General features: G+C 37.6%; 1 protein-coding gene across 3 annotated transcripts in view; it reads left to right on the top strand.

Annotated features, from left to right (window-relative positions):
* Positions 1–18,082, top strand: part of alpha-Spec (alpha spectrin) — a 94,335-nt gene that overhangs the window by 15,943 nt on the left and 60,310 nt on the right. For all 3 annotated transcript variants that reach the window (XM_067790749.1, XM_067790750.1, XM_067790751.1), the window contains exons 2-3: positions 12,465–12,584; positions 12,774–16,819. In XM_067790749.1, coding sequence (XP_067646850.1) covers positions 12,830–16,819 — 3,990 coding nt within the window. In that variant the 5' untranslated portion in view covers positions 12,465–12,584; positions 12,774–12,829. The remainder of the gene's footprint in view (positions 1–12,464; positions 12,585–12,773; positions 16,820–18,082) is intronic.

Consider the following 18,082-nt stretch of genomic DNA (forward strand, 5'->3'; position numbering starts at 1 on the left):
CTAAAGCACATTAATTTTATTGCTGACAACCAGTTTATGTTCCGCAAACCATGACCGAAGTATGTGCATATCGTGGTTAGGATCCGCTATCAAATTTAAAGGATCCGTTGAGTTATATGCAATTCCTAGGTCATCCGCAAATGCTTCGACTTTGCCCTTAAAAGGTTGAATTAATAGTGAGTTTACATAGATCAGGAATAATATGGGGCCAAGAACCGATCCTTGTGGTACACCACAGTTTATGACTTTGGTCTCACTAAGAGTGTTGCCTATTTTCACTCTTTGGGTTCGATTTCCTAAATAAGAAACAAACCAATTGTATAACAAGCCACGAATTCCCAAATTATAAAGCTTATTTAAAAGACGGCCATGATCAACCATATCGAATGCTTTTGTAATGTCCACAAAGAGCCCAGCACAATCTTTTTTTGAATCCATACCCTTGTATATAGTTGAGCAGAAGTCCAAAAGAGCATCTTCCGTAGAAAGACCATCCCTGAGACCAAATTGCAAAGGACTAAGAAAATTTATTTTTTCAAAGTAGGATAACACCCTTACTTTTACAATGTTTTCAAAAATTTTAGTAATTGATGACAAAAGTGAAATCGGCCTATACTTAGCCATATCTTTTTATTACCTTTTTTGAAAATTGGTATTACAATTCCTAATTTTAATTGTTCTGCGAAAATCCCAGTTTTAACACTCAAGTTAAAGATAGGTTTTAAAACATCAACAATATTGTATGAGATTTTCTTTAACATAACGTTAGAGATGCCATCATGATCGGAACAATTACTATTTTTCAAAGATTTGATTGCAATTAAAATTTCCGATCCTGAGATTGGCTCAAAAAAGAAGCTGTTGCTTCTGAAATAATCTTTAGCGGAAAGTTTGACTTCACAATTGAAGTAAAGTATTCATTAAAATCATTAGCTATTTCTATGGGAACAGAAATATCCACGCCTTCTTTTTGTAAAACAAACTGAGAATCTTGACTTTTTGTGTTTTTATCAATAATCCGATTTATTACTTTCCACTCTTCTTTTGGATTACCTGATGTGATTATGAAGTGATTTGCGCCGAAGAGCATTGCACTTGTCGCATCTGAATTTTATGTTTTCAGTATTCATATATTCAATGTCGTCTTTTTTAACATTCGCACAAGAATAATGAAAAGAGCTAGCGCAATCAGCACAATTTACCTTTGAAAGATTGTTTCTATCGATTTTTTGTACACAAACCAAGCACTTCATATTTAATTTATTTATTTTTTAATTTGAATACCCAGCAAAGAAAAATACGTGCGAACCCCACGACACGCAATAAGGGTTCACTCACTTCACATTGGCGAAGCGGTTAAACGGGATGGCGTAGAACGTTCAATGGGGTCATATTAAGTCGTTCCGGAGATTGTCAGGATTGTACCTTCATGTTGCTTGTTATCGGAACGTACTTGATCAATATCCGGCAACATCGATAACACTTCCCAAAACCTTCGGAGTGTGTATTTATCACTATAACATCAACATAGACATAAAGATACACAAACAATTATCAGTTCCAGAGGGTATTATTTATTTCATTATTTATCTAAGCAAATTTTTTTTAAATCTCTATACCTCAGATTTATTTCAAAAGCCCCTCATGTGAGAACTTTTATGTATAACGTCATATCTACGTGATATTCCATTCAGACGTCGATATGTAGAAAGAGCAAACCATAAGAAGATGGTTGTATGGGAATTCCATAGTGACGGTGGCATTTATTATCACTTAAAAATGAATTTTCAACACAAAGCTAATGAAATAAAAACTTGATCGTCTAATTTAAAAATTTTACCATTTTCTAGGACTGGCGGGATACCAAACCACCCGCCTATGTAAGTGGATAACGTTTCCAATTTCTGAAAATTTATAAAAATCTTTCAAAATTGGCTGTGCCATATGTTTTAAAGAGAAGATCCAATTTGTACCTTCAAAGCAAAGAAAGATCAGAAGCCCGAATTAGCCTGTGACGGGTGGGATGAGTTGCCTTGGAAACACATAATGTGTGAATAAATTTCAACTGACTGTTTCGCTATAAATATTTCTTTTATCTTTTATAAACCAAAACAACTTAATAAAAAAGGGTTCTCAGAGGATTAGTATATCTGTTTAACGTATTAAGGCTGGGTGCGAGTTCGCCTAAACTAATATTTTACTGGAACTTTCAAGCACTGAAATAATTAAGTAAAAACCCTGTCAAATCTGTGCGCGTTCATTTGAAAATCTTAATTATTTATTTGTGCTTAGAAAATAATAATATTTGCTTTTGCAATATCTATGCATGCTTCAACAGGACAAGGGTCAAGGAGGTCCACTGTAAGTATCCCTTAATAGCAGTACAAGAAAGTGCAACGGCTTCGTCTTATATAACTCTTTTTCAGACGTAATGGAGCACATGCAGCTGCCTTGTGTTTGCAACAATCTCAAATTTAATAACATATGTTAGGCCAATAAATCGACTTCACTTCCGAATATGTGCAGATTCTGATACTTGATAGTTAGGATCCAAAACTTATGTACCTAGTCTCATTGGAATCGCTGCATTTTTAGTTTTGCCACCCACTAGTGCAGGAGTGTGAAAGTTTTGATTATATTTAAGATTTATTTTCTCTTCCCATGTGCGTCGGGCGTTAACAATGCAGTTTTATTTCGGCAAACCATTACCGTTGCCATAGGTGACGCGTAGGAGAGAAATAAACGAAATCGGTAAAGGGCCACGCCTACTCTTATATAAAAGACTAGCAGACCCGGCAGACGTTCTGCCCTAACTTTGGTCTATCTGCATACATTTTTTTACCTCTTACAGTCCCTCCCTCTGCGGGTCTCTTTCGCCATCTCCGTCTTTTCCACCCCTTCTTTTCTATCTAGCTCCCTTTCGTTCTCCCTCCCAGCTGTATCTATCCCTATCTCTATCTTCGTCTAACTCTATCTCTTTCTCAGTCTCTTTCTCCTCCCCTCGTTTTTATTCTAACTAGTTCTTCTTATTCTTCTCCATCCCTTATTACCAGTCCCAGTTCCAGTACCCGTCTAAAAAACAAAAATTAAGGGGTGGACCGTTTTGGGATATGAAAAATAGATAAGATCCGATTCTTAAACCTCCTCAACATACTCACAAAACTTTATGAGAATCTGTCGAGCCGTTTCGAAGGAGATCAACCACAAACACTCTCACAAATTTTATATATAAGATTTTTGAAAGGATCGTATCCGAATATAGAATACAATAGCATTGCGAAAACTAGTTTTGTAACATTGTCATTCGAACCACGATGTGTCATTATAGAAGAAAAGCGAACGAATTACAATTTTATTTAAAATGTCAAAGTTTTAACTGCGAAGAGGAATTACTAAAAATTCTCTACACATATTTATTTTGTAAGGAGAAAGATTTGAAATAAAATTGGGCAAAATAAGTTAATAAAATTTTGGTAAAATAAGGGGCTAAGGCTTTATTTTTCGTTTATCTCGGGATCGAAAAAAATCTAGTAATCGAGCCCTCTATCGTGGAAAATCGTGCTGCTAAAAACGACAGTTTGCAGCCACAATTACGCGTACCAAGCGTGACATATCATAATCGCTTAGAAATGGGAGTTTCCGCGAAATCAGACTCCTCTACCGTATCCGATGAATGCTTTGCGAGTGGATCAGACAAAATAGTTACGGATTTTAGTTTTAAAATTAGAAAGGAAACTGAAAATATTTGCATTAATAATTCAAATTACGTTTTCTCTTATTCTCACAAGTTCGGCATGCATATTTTAGAGGGTTGGCTATCAGACATAACTGTCTTTAAATTCCACTACGTTCGGATTAGATTTTACTATATGTTTAGAAAGGTAACTATATAAGCCGCTACCAGAACAAAAGATTAACGTAACTTTGTATTCCTCAATAGAATAAAGAAAAAATGTTGCAGAAAACGTAATTTGTTTGAAGAAATTTGCATGAAAAATGAATCAATCAAAATGTATTACTTTTGTAGTACAAGTAAATAATGGCAAATAGATCTGCCGAAAAAGTGAGGGTATGTTGTTGACATCACCTCTGTTATTGCCATGGTTCAACTATATGGTTGGCTCATCTCTACAGCAACAATATACCTTTGTTCAGATTCTCAAAATCTGCGTGTTTGTGTTAGGCGAATGGAATGGAGAGAAAACATAAACAGCCCAATTCTAAACGAAAATTCCGTGCGAGTTTTTCCCTTCTCCCATTCCTCGTATTCTAAATAAAAATTCCTTGTGAGTTTTTTCACTTCTCCCTTTCCTCCTATTCTGAACAATGTTCGAAAAAGCGGAAACCGGTTATGGGAGAAAAGTAGGTATTATGAATGTAAGGGAGAGGGAGATTTCTCTGCCATTTCATAGGAGTTTTTTCACTAGTTAAATTAAAGGGAATGCATCAAAATAGTTAAAGAAAATTGGTTATTTTAAGAAAGAACACTTATTTGTACAAATTTTTGCTAAAATATGTATTTACATTCTACCACAATATTCTCACTGTTAATACAACAACAACAGCAACCACAATATTCTTTATTTTAAGTCGAAAAGTATATCATAAGCAACGGAAGAGATCTTCGCATATTTGATGCAGCCATCCAGAAATTAGGCAAGGATTTTTTAAGAAGGCTTAAATAGATTTTGGCATATAGCGAAAGGGGAACTCAACTCGACTTAAAAAATAAAAAATAAATAAAAATAATAATAAATGTAAGGCGCGATAACCTCCGAAGAGATCTAAGGCCGAGCTGCTCTTCCAATTTGCGTCGTGCTTCTCTTGATTTTCCATACAAATTGGTCGGACTGGACCTACATGTTTTATGCCGACTCCGAACGACATCTGCAAGGCAGATGAGTTTTCACTGAGGGATTTTCATGGCAGAAATACACCCGGAGCGCTTGCCAAACACTGTCGAGGGGCGACCCCGCTTAGAAAAATTTTCTTCTAATTGAAAAACCTTATTTCTAAAATTTTGGTGTTGCTTTGCCCGGGGTGCGAAAGCAGGGCATACGGTGTGATAGGTGGAGCACGCTACCATCACACCACGGTGGCTCAACTCGACTTGGCCGCCAGAAAATTGCTTTGCAGAATGAATGCAGGCAACTCCGGCGGTTTTGTGTTATCCCGCCGGTCTTCTTCTTATGCTCCTCTGTTGATGTTGCTGTGGCACCAATTCATTACTCATTTCAGTGAATACCACATGAAATGCAATAATGTGCATTGTTTATACCTTATTTCTTAATTGCAAACAAATTGGCAACAATAATTAAACTTTACAATTTTTTAAACAAAATAAGAAATGCGCATCGAAATTTCAATTGACAAAACAGCTGACTTCGAAAATTCGAAATTCCTATTCCCCAATTATTCTTCTCCCTAGGAGAAAAGAATTGGAGGAATTTTTCCGCGAGAACCTTTAGAATTGGTCTGAAAACTTTGCAATTCTTGTGTGTTTGGGAAAATAATGCGCTAAATTAGATCCATTCACTGAAAAAATAAATGAAAGTGATGTGAAACAATTTTGTTTACAAAAAATTGACCACCAGCAGTAAATTATTGTCAATGTGTTGGTTACATTTTACGTTTGTCATCTCCTTTTGACAATCTCCATACCATATAATTGAGCCATGATTATTGCATTATGGAAAAATTAAAATTCTTATTTGATTTCAAATTTCAACAACTGTGAAGTCAGCAATAGAATTGGTGGTACGAACTTTAATTTATAATATATCCAAGCTTTTACATATACATATTTCATTATTTCAGATGCTTCTGTAGCAATTACCATCTGGTCCAAAATACAAATAATATAGAACAGGCAGGGCCGTAGAGAGAAAATCCGGGCCCGGGACTAAACAATTTACGGGCCCCCTATAAAAAATCCACTAATTTATTTGATTAACTTTAATTAATGACGTCTCAATCATGAATCATTATTGATGGATTACATCAAAAAAAAATTTCCCACATCAACTAAATGATTTTTGGACTAAGAGCTGAAAATAAAATTAACACAGAATACTTATTTACTATTTATACTATTTTATTGTAACGTAGAAATAAAATTCTCTTTTAACAGCCACATATTTTTTCAAATAATCTTTTCTAGTTATTTGGTAACATTTTAATACATTTCTGATAAATTTAATGATGATTATAAATTTTAGTTATTCAATATAGAAGGTTCGGATATCAAAGAATAGCTTTTCTTGCTTATTTTGCTGCAACATTTTTTATAATAATATCAAAATTTAACTGTCTTGCCAAAACGGATGCAACACAAAGCATGGCAAGTCCTGAAACTCGCTCTTGAGATGAACACGATCTATGAAAGTTTTTGATTCTTGCAAGGACACTGAAAGAACGTAGTGCAGAACAGTGACAGGTATAGTGCAAAGGATACGTAAAGCAACACAAATGTTGGGGAAATTTGTATACAGATTTTGAACATATGTGGATGGCATTTAGCAATTTTAATGGTGACAGACCTTTATCAAAATTTGCTTCGTAAATGTGTTTCAAGGGAATTGTTTCGCATTCTAAGCTTTGAGAAACGTCCGACTTGTATTTTTCGACAAATTTTGCTGCACTCCCCCGAACCGTACTTTCATCCATGTCTTCAAATTGCCACAAAAAGGAAAACGTCTCGCTCATATTTCTCAAATCGTTCAGTAATGCCAGTGGTTACCGAATCAACGATCACCAGGAATGTATTGTTTTTAAAATCAGACTCTGAATCATCCGCAATCATCTCAATTCCATTATCTTCAAAACGTCTTTTGGGGTTTCTCTTTCGAATGCCCGGAAACTTTGGCAAGATGTGCAATTGGATAGCAACTGTTTTGCATTCGTTTAAAATTGTTTGCCATTGGTTCCTGATCAACTTCAAATCAGCTAATAAGGCATCTAGATGTCGGACCTCAACATCTATGGTGGCGTCTCTAGCTTGGAGGAACACATTTCTTTCATTAATGGTAGTCAGTATTTTGAACCAAATCGAGGACAACAAGATACATTCGAACTTGATGTACTTTAGAATGGCGGTAACATCTCCGTATGCTTGCGCAGTCAAATTTGGCTTTTGTCTGAAAGACTATGAAGAGAGCTCGGTACATTTTTGTTGAGGATGTTCCATCGTTGTGGAGTGCTGCTGAAAATAGTAAAACATTTTTGTACAACTCCGAAGAAAGTAATTGCAGCCGTACAACATTCTGCAGCATCAACACCACATAAATTGAGACTGTGATTTGCACAAGGCGAGTAATCAGCATTCGAGTTTTTGTCGAGCATGTAACGTTGTGCTCCGTTGTAAGATTCTTTCATATTGGCGCCGTTATCGTACCCTTGTTCACGACAATCTTTTAATGGAATTTCATGTTTACCTAGAGTATGACAATAAGATCAGCGATTTTCTGACCAATTTTTTGGTTACAATTCACGAAAGCCAAAAACCGTTCTTGAATTGTAAAATTTGTTGCTTTCGAATTGAAATGGAGTTAGCGCAAAATGAACGTAGTCAACGTGACTAGCATCAGGCATAGCATCAACGATAATAGCAAAATACTTGGCTTTCTTGCCTTGATCTAATATAGCTCCCTCACGTGCTTTGCACAAATTTCTATAAACTCGTTCTGAATGTCTGGGGAAAGATAGTGAACTTGTAAACAAAAATAAAATAGTGTCCAAAATTCTATATCAAATTTCTTTCCACTTTTGAGTTTCAGTTATTAGCTGTTCACTGATAACTGTATCAATTGTAGCCTCCTTTTGAATTAGATTTTGTAAAGATCGCCATTGAATATATCATTTAATGTGATCTTGAGTATTTTCGTGTGATGGCAGTTTATCGTATAGCTTCTTCCATACCTGGAATTTCGAATATCCGCACAACAAATTTTAGGTCGATTTAATAAAGTATTGGTGCTTAACAGACGCCATGGAAGGCAATAAAAAGCACTCCATACCAACCAGTCACGCTCCACCCTCTCTCCATTTGGCAAGATTCTGTTTAACAACGAGGTAGGAAATGCCTCGTCATGGCAATCACGTGGAAAAATAACAGGACACTTTTGATGACCTCGACGAATTTCGTTGACTTCTTCAGATCGCAAAAACTCATTTTTCACGGTACCGATATCGAAGTCTTTTAAATAGCCTGGACTTTGATACAGAGTTGGTGGTATTGTTGGAAGACTTTTTGAAGATGAACCTTCATCAGTGTCACCACGAAAACTTTACGATTTCGGATTCATGTAAACATACATTTTTGTTTGAAGTTTTTATTATCTCCTCAGGCCCAGGCAACAAATCATTATCAATATTCGTTGCTTTTGAAATTCGGCTTAAAATTTGCACATGGAACAACTAAAGACTCTCCTGAATTAAAAAAAAAATGTCTTAGTACCTCTAAATCGCGGGCCCCTGAGAAACACATTTTTGTTTGATGTTTTTATTGTCTCCTCAGGCCCAGGCAAAAAATCATTACCAATATTCGTTGCTTTTGAAATTCGGCTTAAAATTTGCACATGGAACAACTAAAGACTCTCCTGAATTAAAAAAAAAATGTCTTAGTACCTCTAAATCGCGGGCCCCTGAGAAACACATTTTTGTTTGAAGCTTTTATTGTCTCCTCAGGCCCAGGCAAAAAATCATTACCAATATTCGTTGCTTTTGAAATTCGCCTTAAAATTTGCACATGGAACAACTAAAGACTCTCCTGAATTAAAAAAAATATCTTAGTACCACTAAATCGCGGGCCCCCTGAGAAACCCCGGGCCCGGGGGGAATCCCCCCATGAGAACAGGTATGCCTGTCGTAAAAAGCGACTAAAATACCAAATTGATTCAAGGGGTTGTGTGGCGTAACCCTTTCAAGGGATTGTCAACTTCACCTACCTGTGAAGAATACTGTTTCATTAACAGCCGAGTCTTTGGCGACCCCAAGCTCCTCATGGATCTAGGTGGTGGGAGGGCGGTATGGCCTAGAAGGTTTCGACATCGATAATACTCGACAGGGGCTTCGGGGAGTGCCCTTATCGCTACAACAACAAGTCCGTAGATCATTTATGGACGTAGATATAATGGAACCCGACTATCTGTTAAGTATACGTTACTAAATTTTGGGTTGTGATCCACTCCTCTGTATAATTTTACGCCGTTTTTGTTAGTATACATATTTAGTAAAAGTCTAAAACCCAGGTCGACTGCTAATACGCGTCCAAAAATATCGGGAGAGTCGTCAGAAAACACGTTTTGACCAATAAGTCTGTTTTGCGTGGGAGGGGGATCCTTAGAATTTTTTACGCAGAGCACCCTTCTCCAGACAGTGTTTAAATTCCCGATATTATTGGACGCGTATTAGCAGTCGACCGCTGTTCTAGACTGTAATATTACTGCAAAAAGGAATATAAGTTTCAGACCAATGCGGTTTTAATTTGAATATTATTTGGTTTTCATTCCACACTTTATCGGTTTAAAAAGTCAGAAAAGATTTTAGAATAAATTTTAATTCATAAGATTCTTAAGTCCAACCGAAGTTTTACTTACTTACTTAATTGGCGCTTAACCGTCTAAACGGTTATGGCCGTACAACAAGGCGCGCCAGTCGCTCCTTCGTTCCGCCAACCGGCGCCAATTGGTCACACCAAGGGAGTTTAAATCGTTTTCCACCTGGTCCTTCCAACGGAGTGGGGGCCGCCCTCTACCTCTGCTTCCATAGGCGGGTTCCGATAGAAACACTTTCTTGACCGGAGCATCATCTTTCATTCGCATAACATGGCCTAGCCAGCGCAGCCGCTGCGTTTTAATTCGCTGGACTATGTTGATGTCTGCGTATAGCTCGTACAGCTCATCATTAAATCTTCTTCGGTATTCGCCATCGCCAACGCGTAGAGGTCCATAAATCTTTCGAAGAACTTTTCTCTCGAACACTCCCAAAGCCGCTTCATCTGCTGTTGTCATGGTCCATGCTTCTGTCCCATATAGCAGGACGGGTACGATAAGTGACTTGTAGATTATGATTTTCGTTCGCCGAGAGAGGACTTACTTTTCAATTGCCTACCTAGTCCAAAGTAGCATTTATTGGCAAGATTGATTCTTCGCTGGATTTCAGTGCTGATGTTGTTGCTAGTGTTGATGCTGGTTCCCAAATAAATGAAGTCTTTTACTATTTCGAAATTATGGCTGCTAGCAGTAGCGTGGTTGCCAAGGCGCATATGCGCTGACTCTTTGCTCGATGGCAGCAGGTACTTCGTTTTGTCCTCATTCACCATCAAACCCATCTTTACCGCTTCTTTTCCAGTTTGGAGTAAGCAGAGCTAACAGCGGGTGTTTAGGCCGATGATATCAATGTCATCAGCATATGCCAGTAATTGCACGCTTTTATAGTATACTGTTCCAGTGCGGTTAAGTTCTGCAGCTAGTATAATTTTCTCCAGCATCAAATTAAAGAAATCGCACGATAGGGGGCACCCTGTCTGAAACCTCGTTTAGTTTCGAACGGCTCGGAGAGGTCCCTCCCAATTCTGACTGAGCTGATGGTGTTGCTCAACGTCATTTTGCACAGCCGTATAATTTTTGCGGGGAAACCAAATTCAGACGTAGCGGCATATAGGCAGCTCCTTTTCGTGCTGTCGAAGGCGGCTGAAGCCGCACTGATAAGGTCCAATCAGCCGGTTCACGGTGGGCTTCAATCTTTCGCACAATACACTTGCAAGGACCTTATATGCGATATTGAGAAGGCCGATTCCACGATAGTTGGTGCATTTTGCAGTATCCTCCTTCTTGTGGACTGGGCAAAGAACACTTAGATTCCAACCGTCTGGCATGCACTCTTCCGCCCATATTTTGCTAATAAGCTGCTGCATGCGCCTTACCAACTCCTCGCCGCCGTACTTGAATAGCTCCGCAGGCAATCCATCAGCGCCCACGGCCTTGTTGTTTTTCAATCTGGTTATTGATATTCTAACTTCGTCATAATCAGGCGGGTGGACATATATTCCATCATCATCGATTGTGGGATCGGGTTCTTCATCTCTGCGCGCTGAATTTCTGCCCCCATTTAGGAGAACAGAGAAGAGTTCCCTCCATAATCTAAGCACTCTCTGGACATCAGTTACAAGGTCGCCGTTTTCGTTCCTAGGGCCGTGTGTAGAAGTCTACGAAAGTGGGGAAAGCTTCTGACCGCCATTCACCTGGGAATGGCCAAAGCGATTCTTTTGCATGTGGTTCAAGCAGCTCACTACTGCCGGTCGCTTGCGGCCAAGTATCCTCTGGGTAGCCGCTAAACGGATGTGAGCTAATGTGAGAAGGCGACAACCTGGCTAGGCCACTCTGACATAATCGGTTTAAGGGCTAGCCGGGGGAGATCTCAGCGGAAGCGTCTGTACACCTCTAGGTGCGGCTGCAAGCGGGCGTCTGTCTTGGAGCAAGCGGCTCGCTATATAAACGTGCCAAGTAATATTTTCACCCCCGCTGAGCGGGTTGTGCGCTGGGACCCGCCACGTAAAACCATACTCCAATGAAATATAACAACAAGCCTCAAACCGAAGTCAGTGCTGTAATTTTCACAAAAACATTTAGAGTTTAAATTCTTAGTACGTAGTCCATAAAAGTTTAAAGTTTATATTCAAACTTCTAACCGTGTATGTATATACAATTATCCTCTTATGTCCCTTCCTATAAAAAATTAATGATAACGTTAATGTATGTATGTAAAAGTTTTTGGACCGCAGATTGAAAGCAATATCTTCAAATTTATTTTTTAATTTTTTCAAATTTTATCAGATTATTGTTCAGCTCCATCCATGAAAGATATGAGGTCAGAGCCGAAGACAGTCCTGTCCATACTTGTTTTAATTGTTATTTGCTGGGCTATATTTCTTATTTCTTGTAGTATATTTTGCGTATAAATCATTACTTTAACAATTTTCTTTAAAACTATAAAAGTGTTGACCAAAAGTTACTGGTAACACCGTAACTTGCCAGTTTTCAAGTAATGCTCTGTTATGTTAAGTCTGAGTAATTGGCTCTTTACAAATTGGCATGAGCTCTGAACGTGAAACGCTAAAATCAAATGAGAAGGGGTTGGGCTAGACTTTTGTTGCGTGTGAAGCCACCAACATTTCGGTATTCGTCCAGATAGTCAAATTTGTTATGATCTGACTCATATCGTACATGTATAAATACGTACGTATTTATGTGCATATGTATGATGTGAATACGTATGTACATTCATATGTATATACATATATCCATTATTTTCAATAAGAAGCGTTTATGGCTGTAAGAAACTTAAGCTTTGTTATGTAACAATGACGATTGCTCAATTAAGGGAACAAAACAGCACACAAATTTAGTATCAAAGTAGATAAATTGAGATATGTAGTACATATGTATGTAATTCATTTATTACAGGCTCAAAGAAAATAGAGTTTATGGGCGCGATACAAATGGTAGCTTGGAACTCATTCATTAAAAAGACGAAGCAGTATTAATTTAAGTAAAGGAGAAATTAGAGCAAAGCACAACAACAAGGTAAGCACCTCACATAGACACACAGGTACATACATATGTACTAACTAGATATGATACAAAATAAGTGGATGAAATCATCAAAGTAAATGTTTAAATTAGTCACATTTCTGAGTTAAATCTATTTCATGCGTTTACTGTTTGATTTACCATTATTTAATTATGTTTCTTATTTTTCATTATTCATTGCAGAAAAAGTTTTGAACATTTTACGAGTCAACGATTGAAACGAGAAGGAATACGAAGAAATGGAGAATTTCACTCCTAAAGAAGTTAAGATTCTTGAAACAGTCGAGGACATTCAGGAGCGTCGAGAACAAGTTCTTTCGCGTTATAATGAATTCAAAATTGAGACCCGACAGAAGCGCGAAAAGTTGGAGGATTCCAGACGTTTTCAATATTTCAAACGAGATGCTGATGAATTAGAATCTTGGATTCATGAAAAACTACAAGCGGCAAGTGAGGAAAGCTATCGCGATCCCACTAATTTGCAAGCGAAAATACAAAAACATCAAGCTTTCGAAGCAGAAGTATCTGCCCATAGTAATGCAATTGTTTCACTTGATAATACCGGCCAAGAAATGATTAATCAGCAGCATTTTGCTTCGGAAACTATTTCACGTCGTTTGGCTGAATTGCATCGCTTATGGGAACTGCTGTTGAATCGCTTAGCCGAAAAGGGACAAAAATTGCAACAAGCACTAGTTTTGGTGCAATTCCTACGTCAGTGTGAGGAAGTAATGTTTTGGATCAAGGACAAAGAGGCATTCGTAACAGCCGATGAATTTGGTCAGGATTTGGAACATGTTGAAGTATTGCAGCGTAAGTTTGATGAATTTCAAAAAGATATGGCTTCACAGGAATATCGTGTGATCGAGGTAAATCAATTGGCCGGTAAGCTTGTACAAGATGGACATCCGGAACGCGATATAATAACCAAACGCAAAGAAGAATTAAATGAAGCATGGCAACGTCTCAAGCAGTTGGCAATCGTACGTCAAGAAAAATTGTTTGGTGCTCATGAAATTCAACGTTTTAATCGTGATGCTGATGAAACTGTAGCCTGGATAGCCGAAAAAGATGTTGTTCTATCATCTGATGACTACGGACGTGACTTGGCCAGTGTACAAGCGTTGCAACGTAAGCATGAGGGTGTTGAACGTGACTTAGCTGCGCTCGAGGATAAAGTATCTACATTGGGTGCAGAAGCTTTACGTCTCTGTTCAATTCATGCAGATCATAGTGATCAAATACGTGACAAGCAAGCAGAAATTGCCAATTATTGGCAAAGTTTAACAGCAAAGGCACGCGAACGCAAACAGAAATTAGATGAATCGTATTTTTTGCATCGTTTTCTAGCTGACTTTCGCGACTTAGTGTCATGGATAAATGGCATGAAGGCGATAATTTCCGCTGATGAATTGGCTAAAGATGTAGCTGGTGCCGAGGCGCTTTTGGAACGTCACCAAGAGCATAAGGGCGAAATTGATGCGCGTGAGGATAGCTTCAAATTGACTACCGAATCTGGACGCAAACTATTAGAGCGTGAACATTATGCAGCAGCTGAGATTCAAGAAAAATTGGCTGCCCTTGAAAACGATAAAAGTTCATTGTTATCCTTATGGGAAGATCGTCGCATTCTCTACGAGCAGTGTATGGATCTGCAATTGTTTTATCGTGATACTGAACAAGCGGATACGTGGATGGCCAAGCAAGAGGCTTTCCTTGCCAATGAAGATCTTGGCGATTCGTTGGACTCAGTTGAAGCTTTGATTAAGAAGCATGAAGACTTTGAGAAGAGCCTTGCTGCACAGGAGGAGAAAATCAAAGCGCTCGACATATTTGCCACAAAACTAATTGATGGACAGCATTATGCTGCTGATGATGTAGCACAACGTCGTCAAATGTTATTGGCACGCCGCTCAGCATTGCAGGAAAAGTCAGCTAGACGTCGACAGTTGTTGGAAGATTCCAACCGTTATCAACAGTTCGAACGTGACTGTGACGAAACCAAAGGTTGGATCAGCGAGAAACTTAAATTCGCCACTGACGATAGTTATTTGGACCCAACAAATTTAAATGGAAAAATGCAGAAACATCAAAATTTCGAACATGAACTTAATGCGAATAAATCGCGTATTGAAGATATTACCACAAATGGTACTGAATTAATCGAAAAGAAACATTACGCATCCGATCAAATCAATACACGCATGCAAGAGATTGTAGTTTTATGGGAGACATTAGTGCAGGCATCCGATAAAAAAGGCTGCAAACTACATGAGGCGTGCCAACAACAACAATTCAATCGTACCATTGAAGACATTGAACTATGGCTAAGCGAAATCGAGGGTCAGCTATTGTCCGAAGATCATGGAAAAGATTTGACTTCGGTACAAAATCTACAAAAAAAGCATGCACTACTCGAAGCCGATGTTATGGCCCATCAGGATCGCATTGAAAGTATTAAAGTGGCTGCAAATAAGTTTATTGAGTCTGGTCATTTCGATGCAGACAATATACGTAATAAGGAAGCAAATTTATCTGAACGTTATGCAGCGCTTGCTGCTCCAATGGGTGAACGTAAACAACATTTACTGGACTCGTTACAAGTGCAACAACTATTCCGTGATTTAGAAGATGAAGCTGCTTGGATTCGAGAGAAGGAACCAATTGCTGCCTCTACCAATCGTGGTAGGGATCTAATCGGTGTGCAAAATCTTATCAAAAAACACCAAGCTGTATTAGCTGAAATTAATAATCATGAACCACGTTTACTAAATGTTATAAGTTCTGGAGAGAATATGCTTAAGGAGCAACCATTTGCTAGTGAGGACATTCGTCAACGATTGGATGCGTTGCAGGAGCAATGGAATACGTTGAAGGACAAATCGAATCAACGTAAACAAGATCTTGATGATTCGCTGCAAGCTCATCAATACTTTGCTGATGCTAATGAGGCTGAGTCATGGATGCGTGAAAAGGAGCCAATAGCCACTAGTAATGATTATGGCAAAGATGAAGATTCGTCTGAAGCATTATTGAAAAAGCATGAAGCTTTGGTGTCCGATTTGGAAGCATTCGGCAATACGATACAAGCATTGCAAGAACAAGCTAGAAACTGCCGTCAACAAGAAACACCTGTTGTTGACATTACTGGCAAGGAATGTGTTGTAGCTCTTTATGATTATACTGAAAAATCACCACGTGAAGTTTCAATGAAAAAAGGCGATGTACTTACGCTGCTCAACTCAAACAACAAAGATTGGTGGAAGGTTGAGGTAAATGATCGTCAGGGATTTGTCCCAGCCGCTTATATCAAAAAAATTGAAGCAGGTCTAAGTGCAAGTCAACAAAATCTTGTAGATAATCATTCCATTGCTAAACGACAAAATCAAATAAATTCTCAATATGACAATTTATTGGCGTTAGCGCGCGAACGCCAAAATAAATTAAATGAAACGGTTAAAGCATATGTTTTGGTGCGTGAAGCCGCAGATTTAGCTAACTGGATTAAAGATAAGGAAAATCATGCCCAAATAGCTGATGTTGTTGGTGAAGACCTTGAGGAAGTTGAAGTATTACAAAAGAAATTTGACGATTTCAACGATGATTTAAAGGCAAACGAGGTACGTTTGGCGAATATGAACGAAATTGCTGTACAACTGACCTCGCTCGGTCAAACAGAGGCAGCAATGAAAATTCAATCCCAAATGCAAGATTTGAATGATAAATGGAATAATTTACAACAACTAACAGCTGAAAAGGCAAGCCAATTAGGTTCCGCACACGAAGTGCAGCGCTTCCATCGTGACATTGATGAAACTAAAGATTGGATTGCAGAAAAAGAGAATGCTCTCAACAATGATGACTTAGGTAAGGATTTGCGAAGTGTTCAAACATTGCAGCGTAAGCATGAAGGTGTTGAACGTGATTTGGCGGCGTTACGCGACAAGATACGCCAATTGGATGAAACTGCAAATCGTTTAATGCAGTCACATCCTGACACTGCTGAACAAACTTATTCTAAACAAAAGGAAATTAATGAGATGTGGGACCAAATTACTACAAAAGCAACAACCCGCAAAGAAAAACTTTTGGATTCATACGATTTACAACGGTTTCTTAGCGACTATAGAGATCTACTTGCTTGGATTAATTCTATGATGAGTTTGGTAACATCTGATGAGCTAGCAAATGATGTGACTGGAGCCGAAGCACTTATCGAGCGTCATCAGGTATGTTGTCAATCATAGCATTAAGCAAATATACAAATGTAATACATTCCGGTGTTCGTAAGCAGTGACAGCTAACTTCAACATATACGAAACTTGAGATTTTGGCCTATCATTAGAAACCCTTGATGATCCATTATTTTACATTTTGATCTACATGTGTTAAAATATCCGTTAAAAAGGCATATCGAAAAGTTTAATTTATGCATCCAAAATCGATAAATAGTTAGACGTACTTTTGCGATTGGGGGTTAGTCGAAATATTTGTATAAACAAATTTGGATTTATTTTCCGCATGATAGCCGTTTCATCAAAACGAGTAAATTTTCCTCCAAATCAAGTAAAAAAACTCTTAAAAACAAATCTGATTCATAGTTAAAAAAATTTCAACTTTGGAAGCGGATTTGAATGTAGCGTATCAAAATGCATGGGAATACATGTGTCGCTTTACCGCCAACTATTTTTTGTGTGCCAGTGTAATTTATCGCTTATATTTTTCGAAAGATCTGCTTTTTGGTGCCTGTTATATAAAAAGAAAAAAAATTAACTATCATTTTTTAATGCAATATGGGTTTAATTTCGAACTTCCAAGCCAATATCTATGTTTTTTGGGTTAATTTCGAAAATGATTAAAAAAATTGATTTGTCGTATTGTGTGGTTAACACAATTTTTATACAAACTTCAGATTTTTTAAAATGCCTGGGCCGTATCCTTGATTACGACAACAGTTCGAATTAAAATTTTTTTTTTTCAAAACTATAAATATGAGATTGTCAAACCATTCATAAAAATAATTAAAAATTATGGTTCTACTGATCCGATTCAACGTTTCAAATTGGACTTCGATCACCGATAATATAACATGATACGACCTCTGTTATATTTAGAGATTTTTAATGCTCTCACACGGATAATAGCACACGTACAAGGCAAAACCACTCTCTGCACTGTGAGGTACGAAAGTGTACTTGCCGATCAGTTAAGGGCTCATTACTGATACTTAGCATAGACTTGACTTGACTTGGCGTAAACTTGGCAACTTAGCCACGATTTTACTGCACTTTAGAATAGAACTATGTATATATTTTAAAATTTTATTAATTTTTTATATTAAAATATTAATATTCTTATTGAAATTTTATAAAAACTGACAAGAAAATTTACGTTTTGAAATAATATTCAAAATAAAATAATTCAAAAATAATTTACAGTATTAGTATTTGTAAATAAAAGTATTTGTAAATAAAGTAGATAACTCTACACAT

This window comes from Eurosta solidaginis, chromosome 5 (genome assembly GCF_040869045.1).
Source record: "Eurosta solidaginis isolate ZX-2024a chromosome 5, ASM4086904v1, whole genome shotgun sequence".
Taxonomy (NCBI): Eukaryota; Metazoa; Arthropoda; class Insecta; order Diptera; family Tephritidae; genus Eurosta; species Eurosta solidaginis.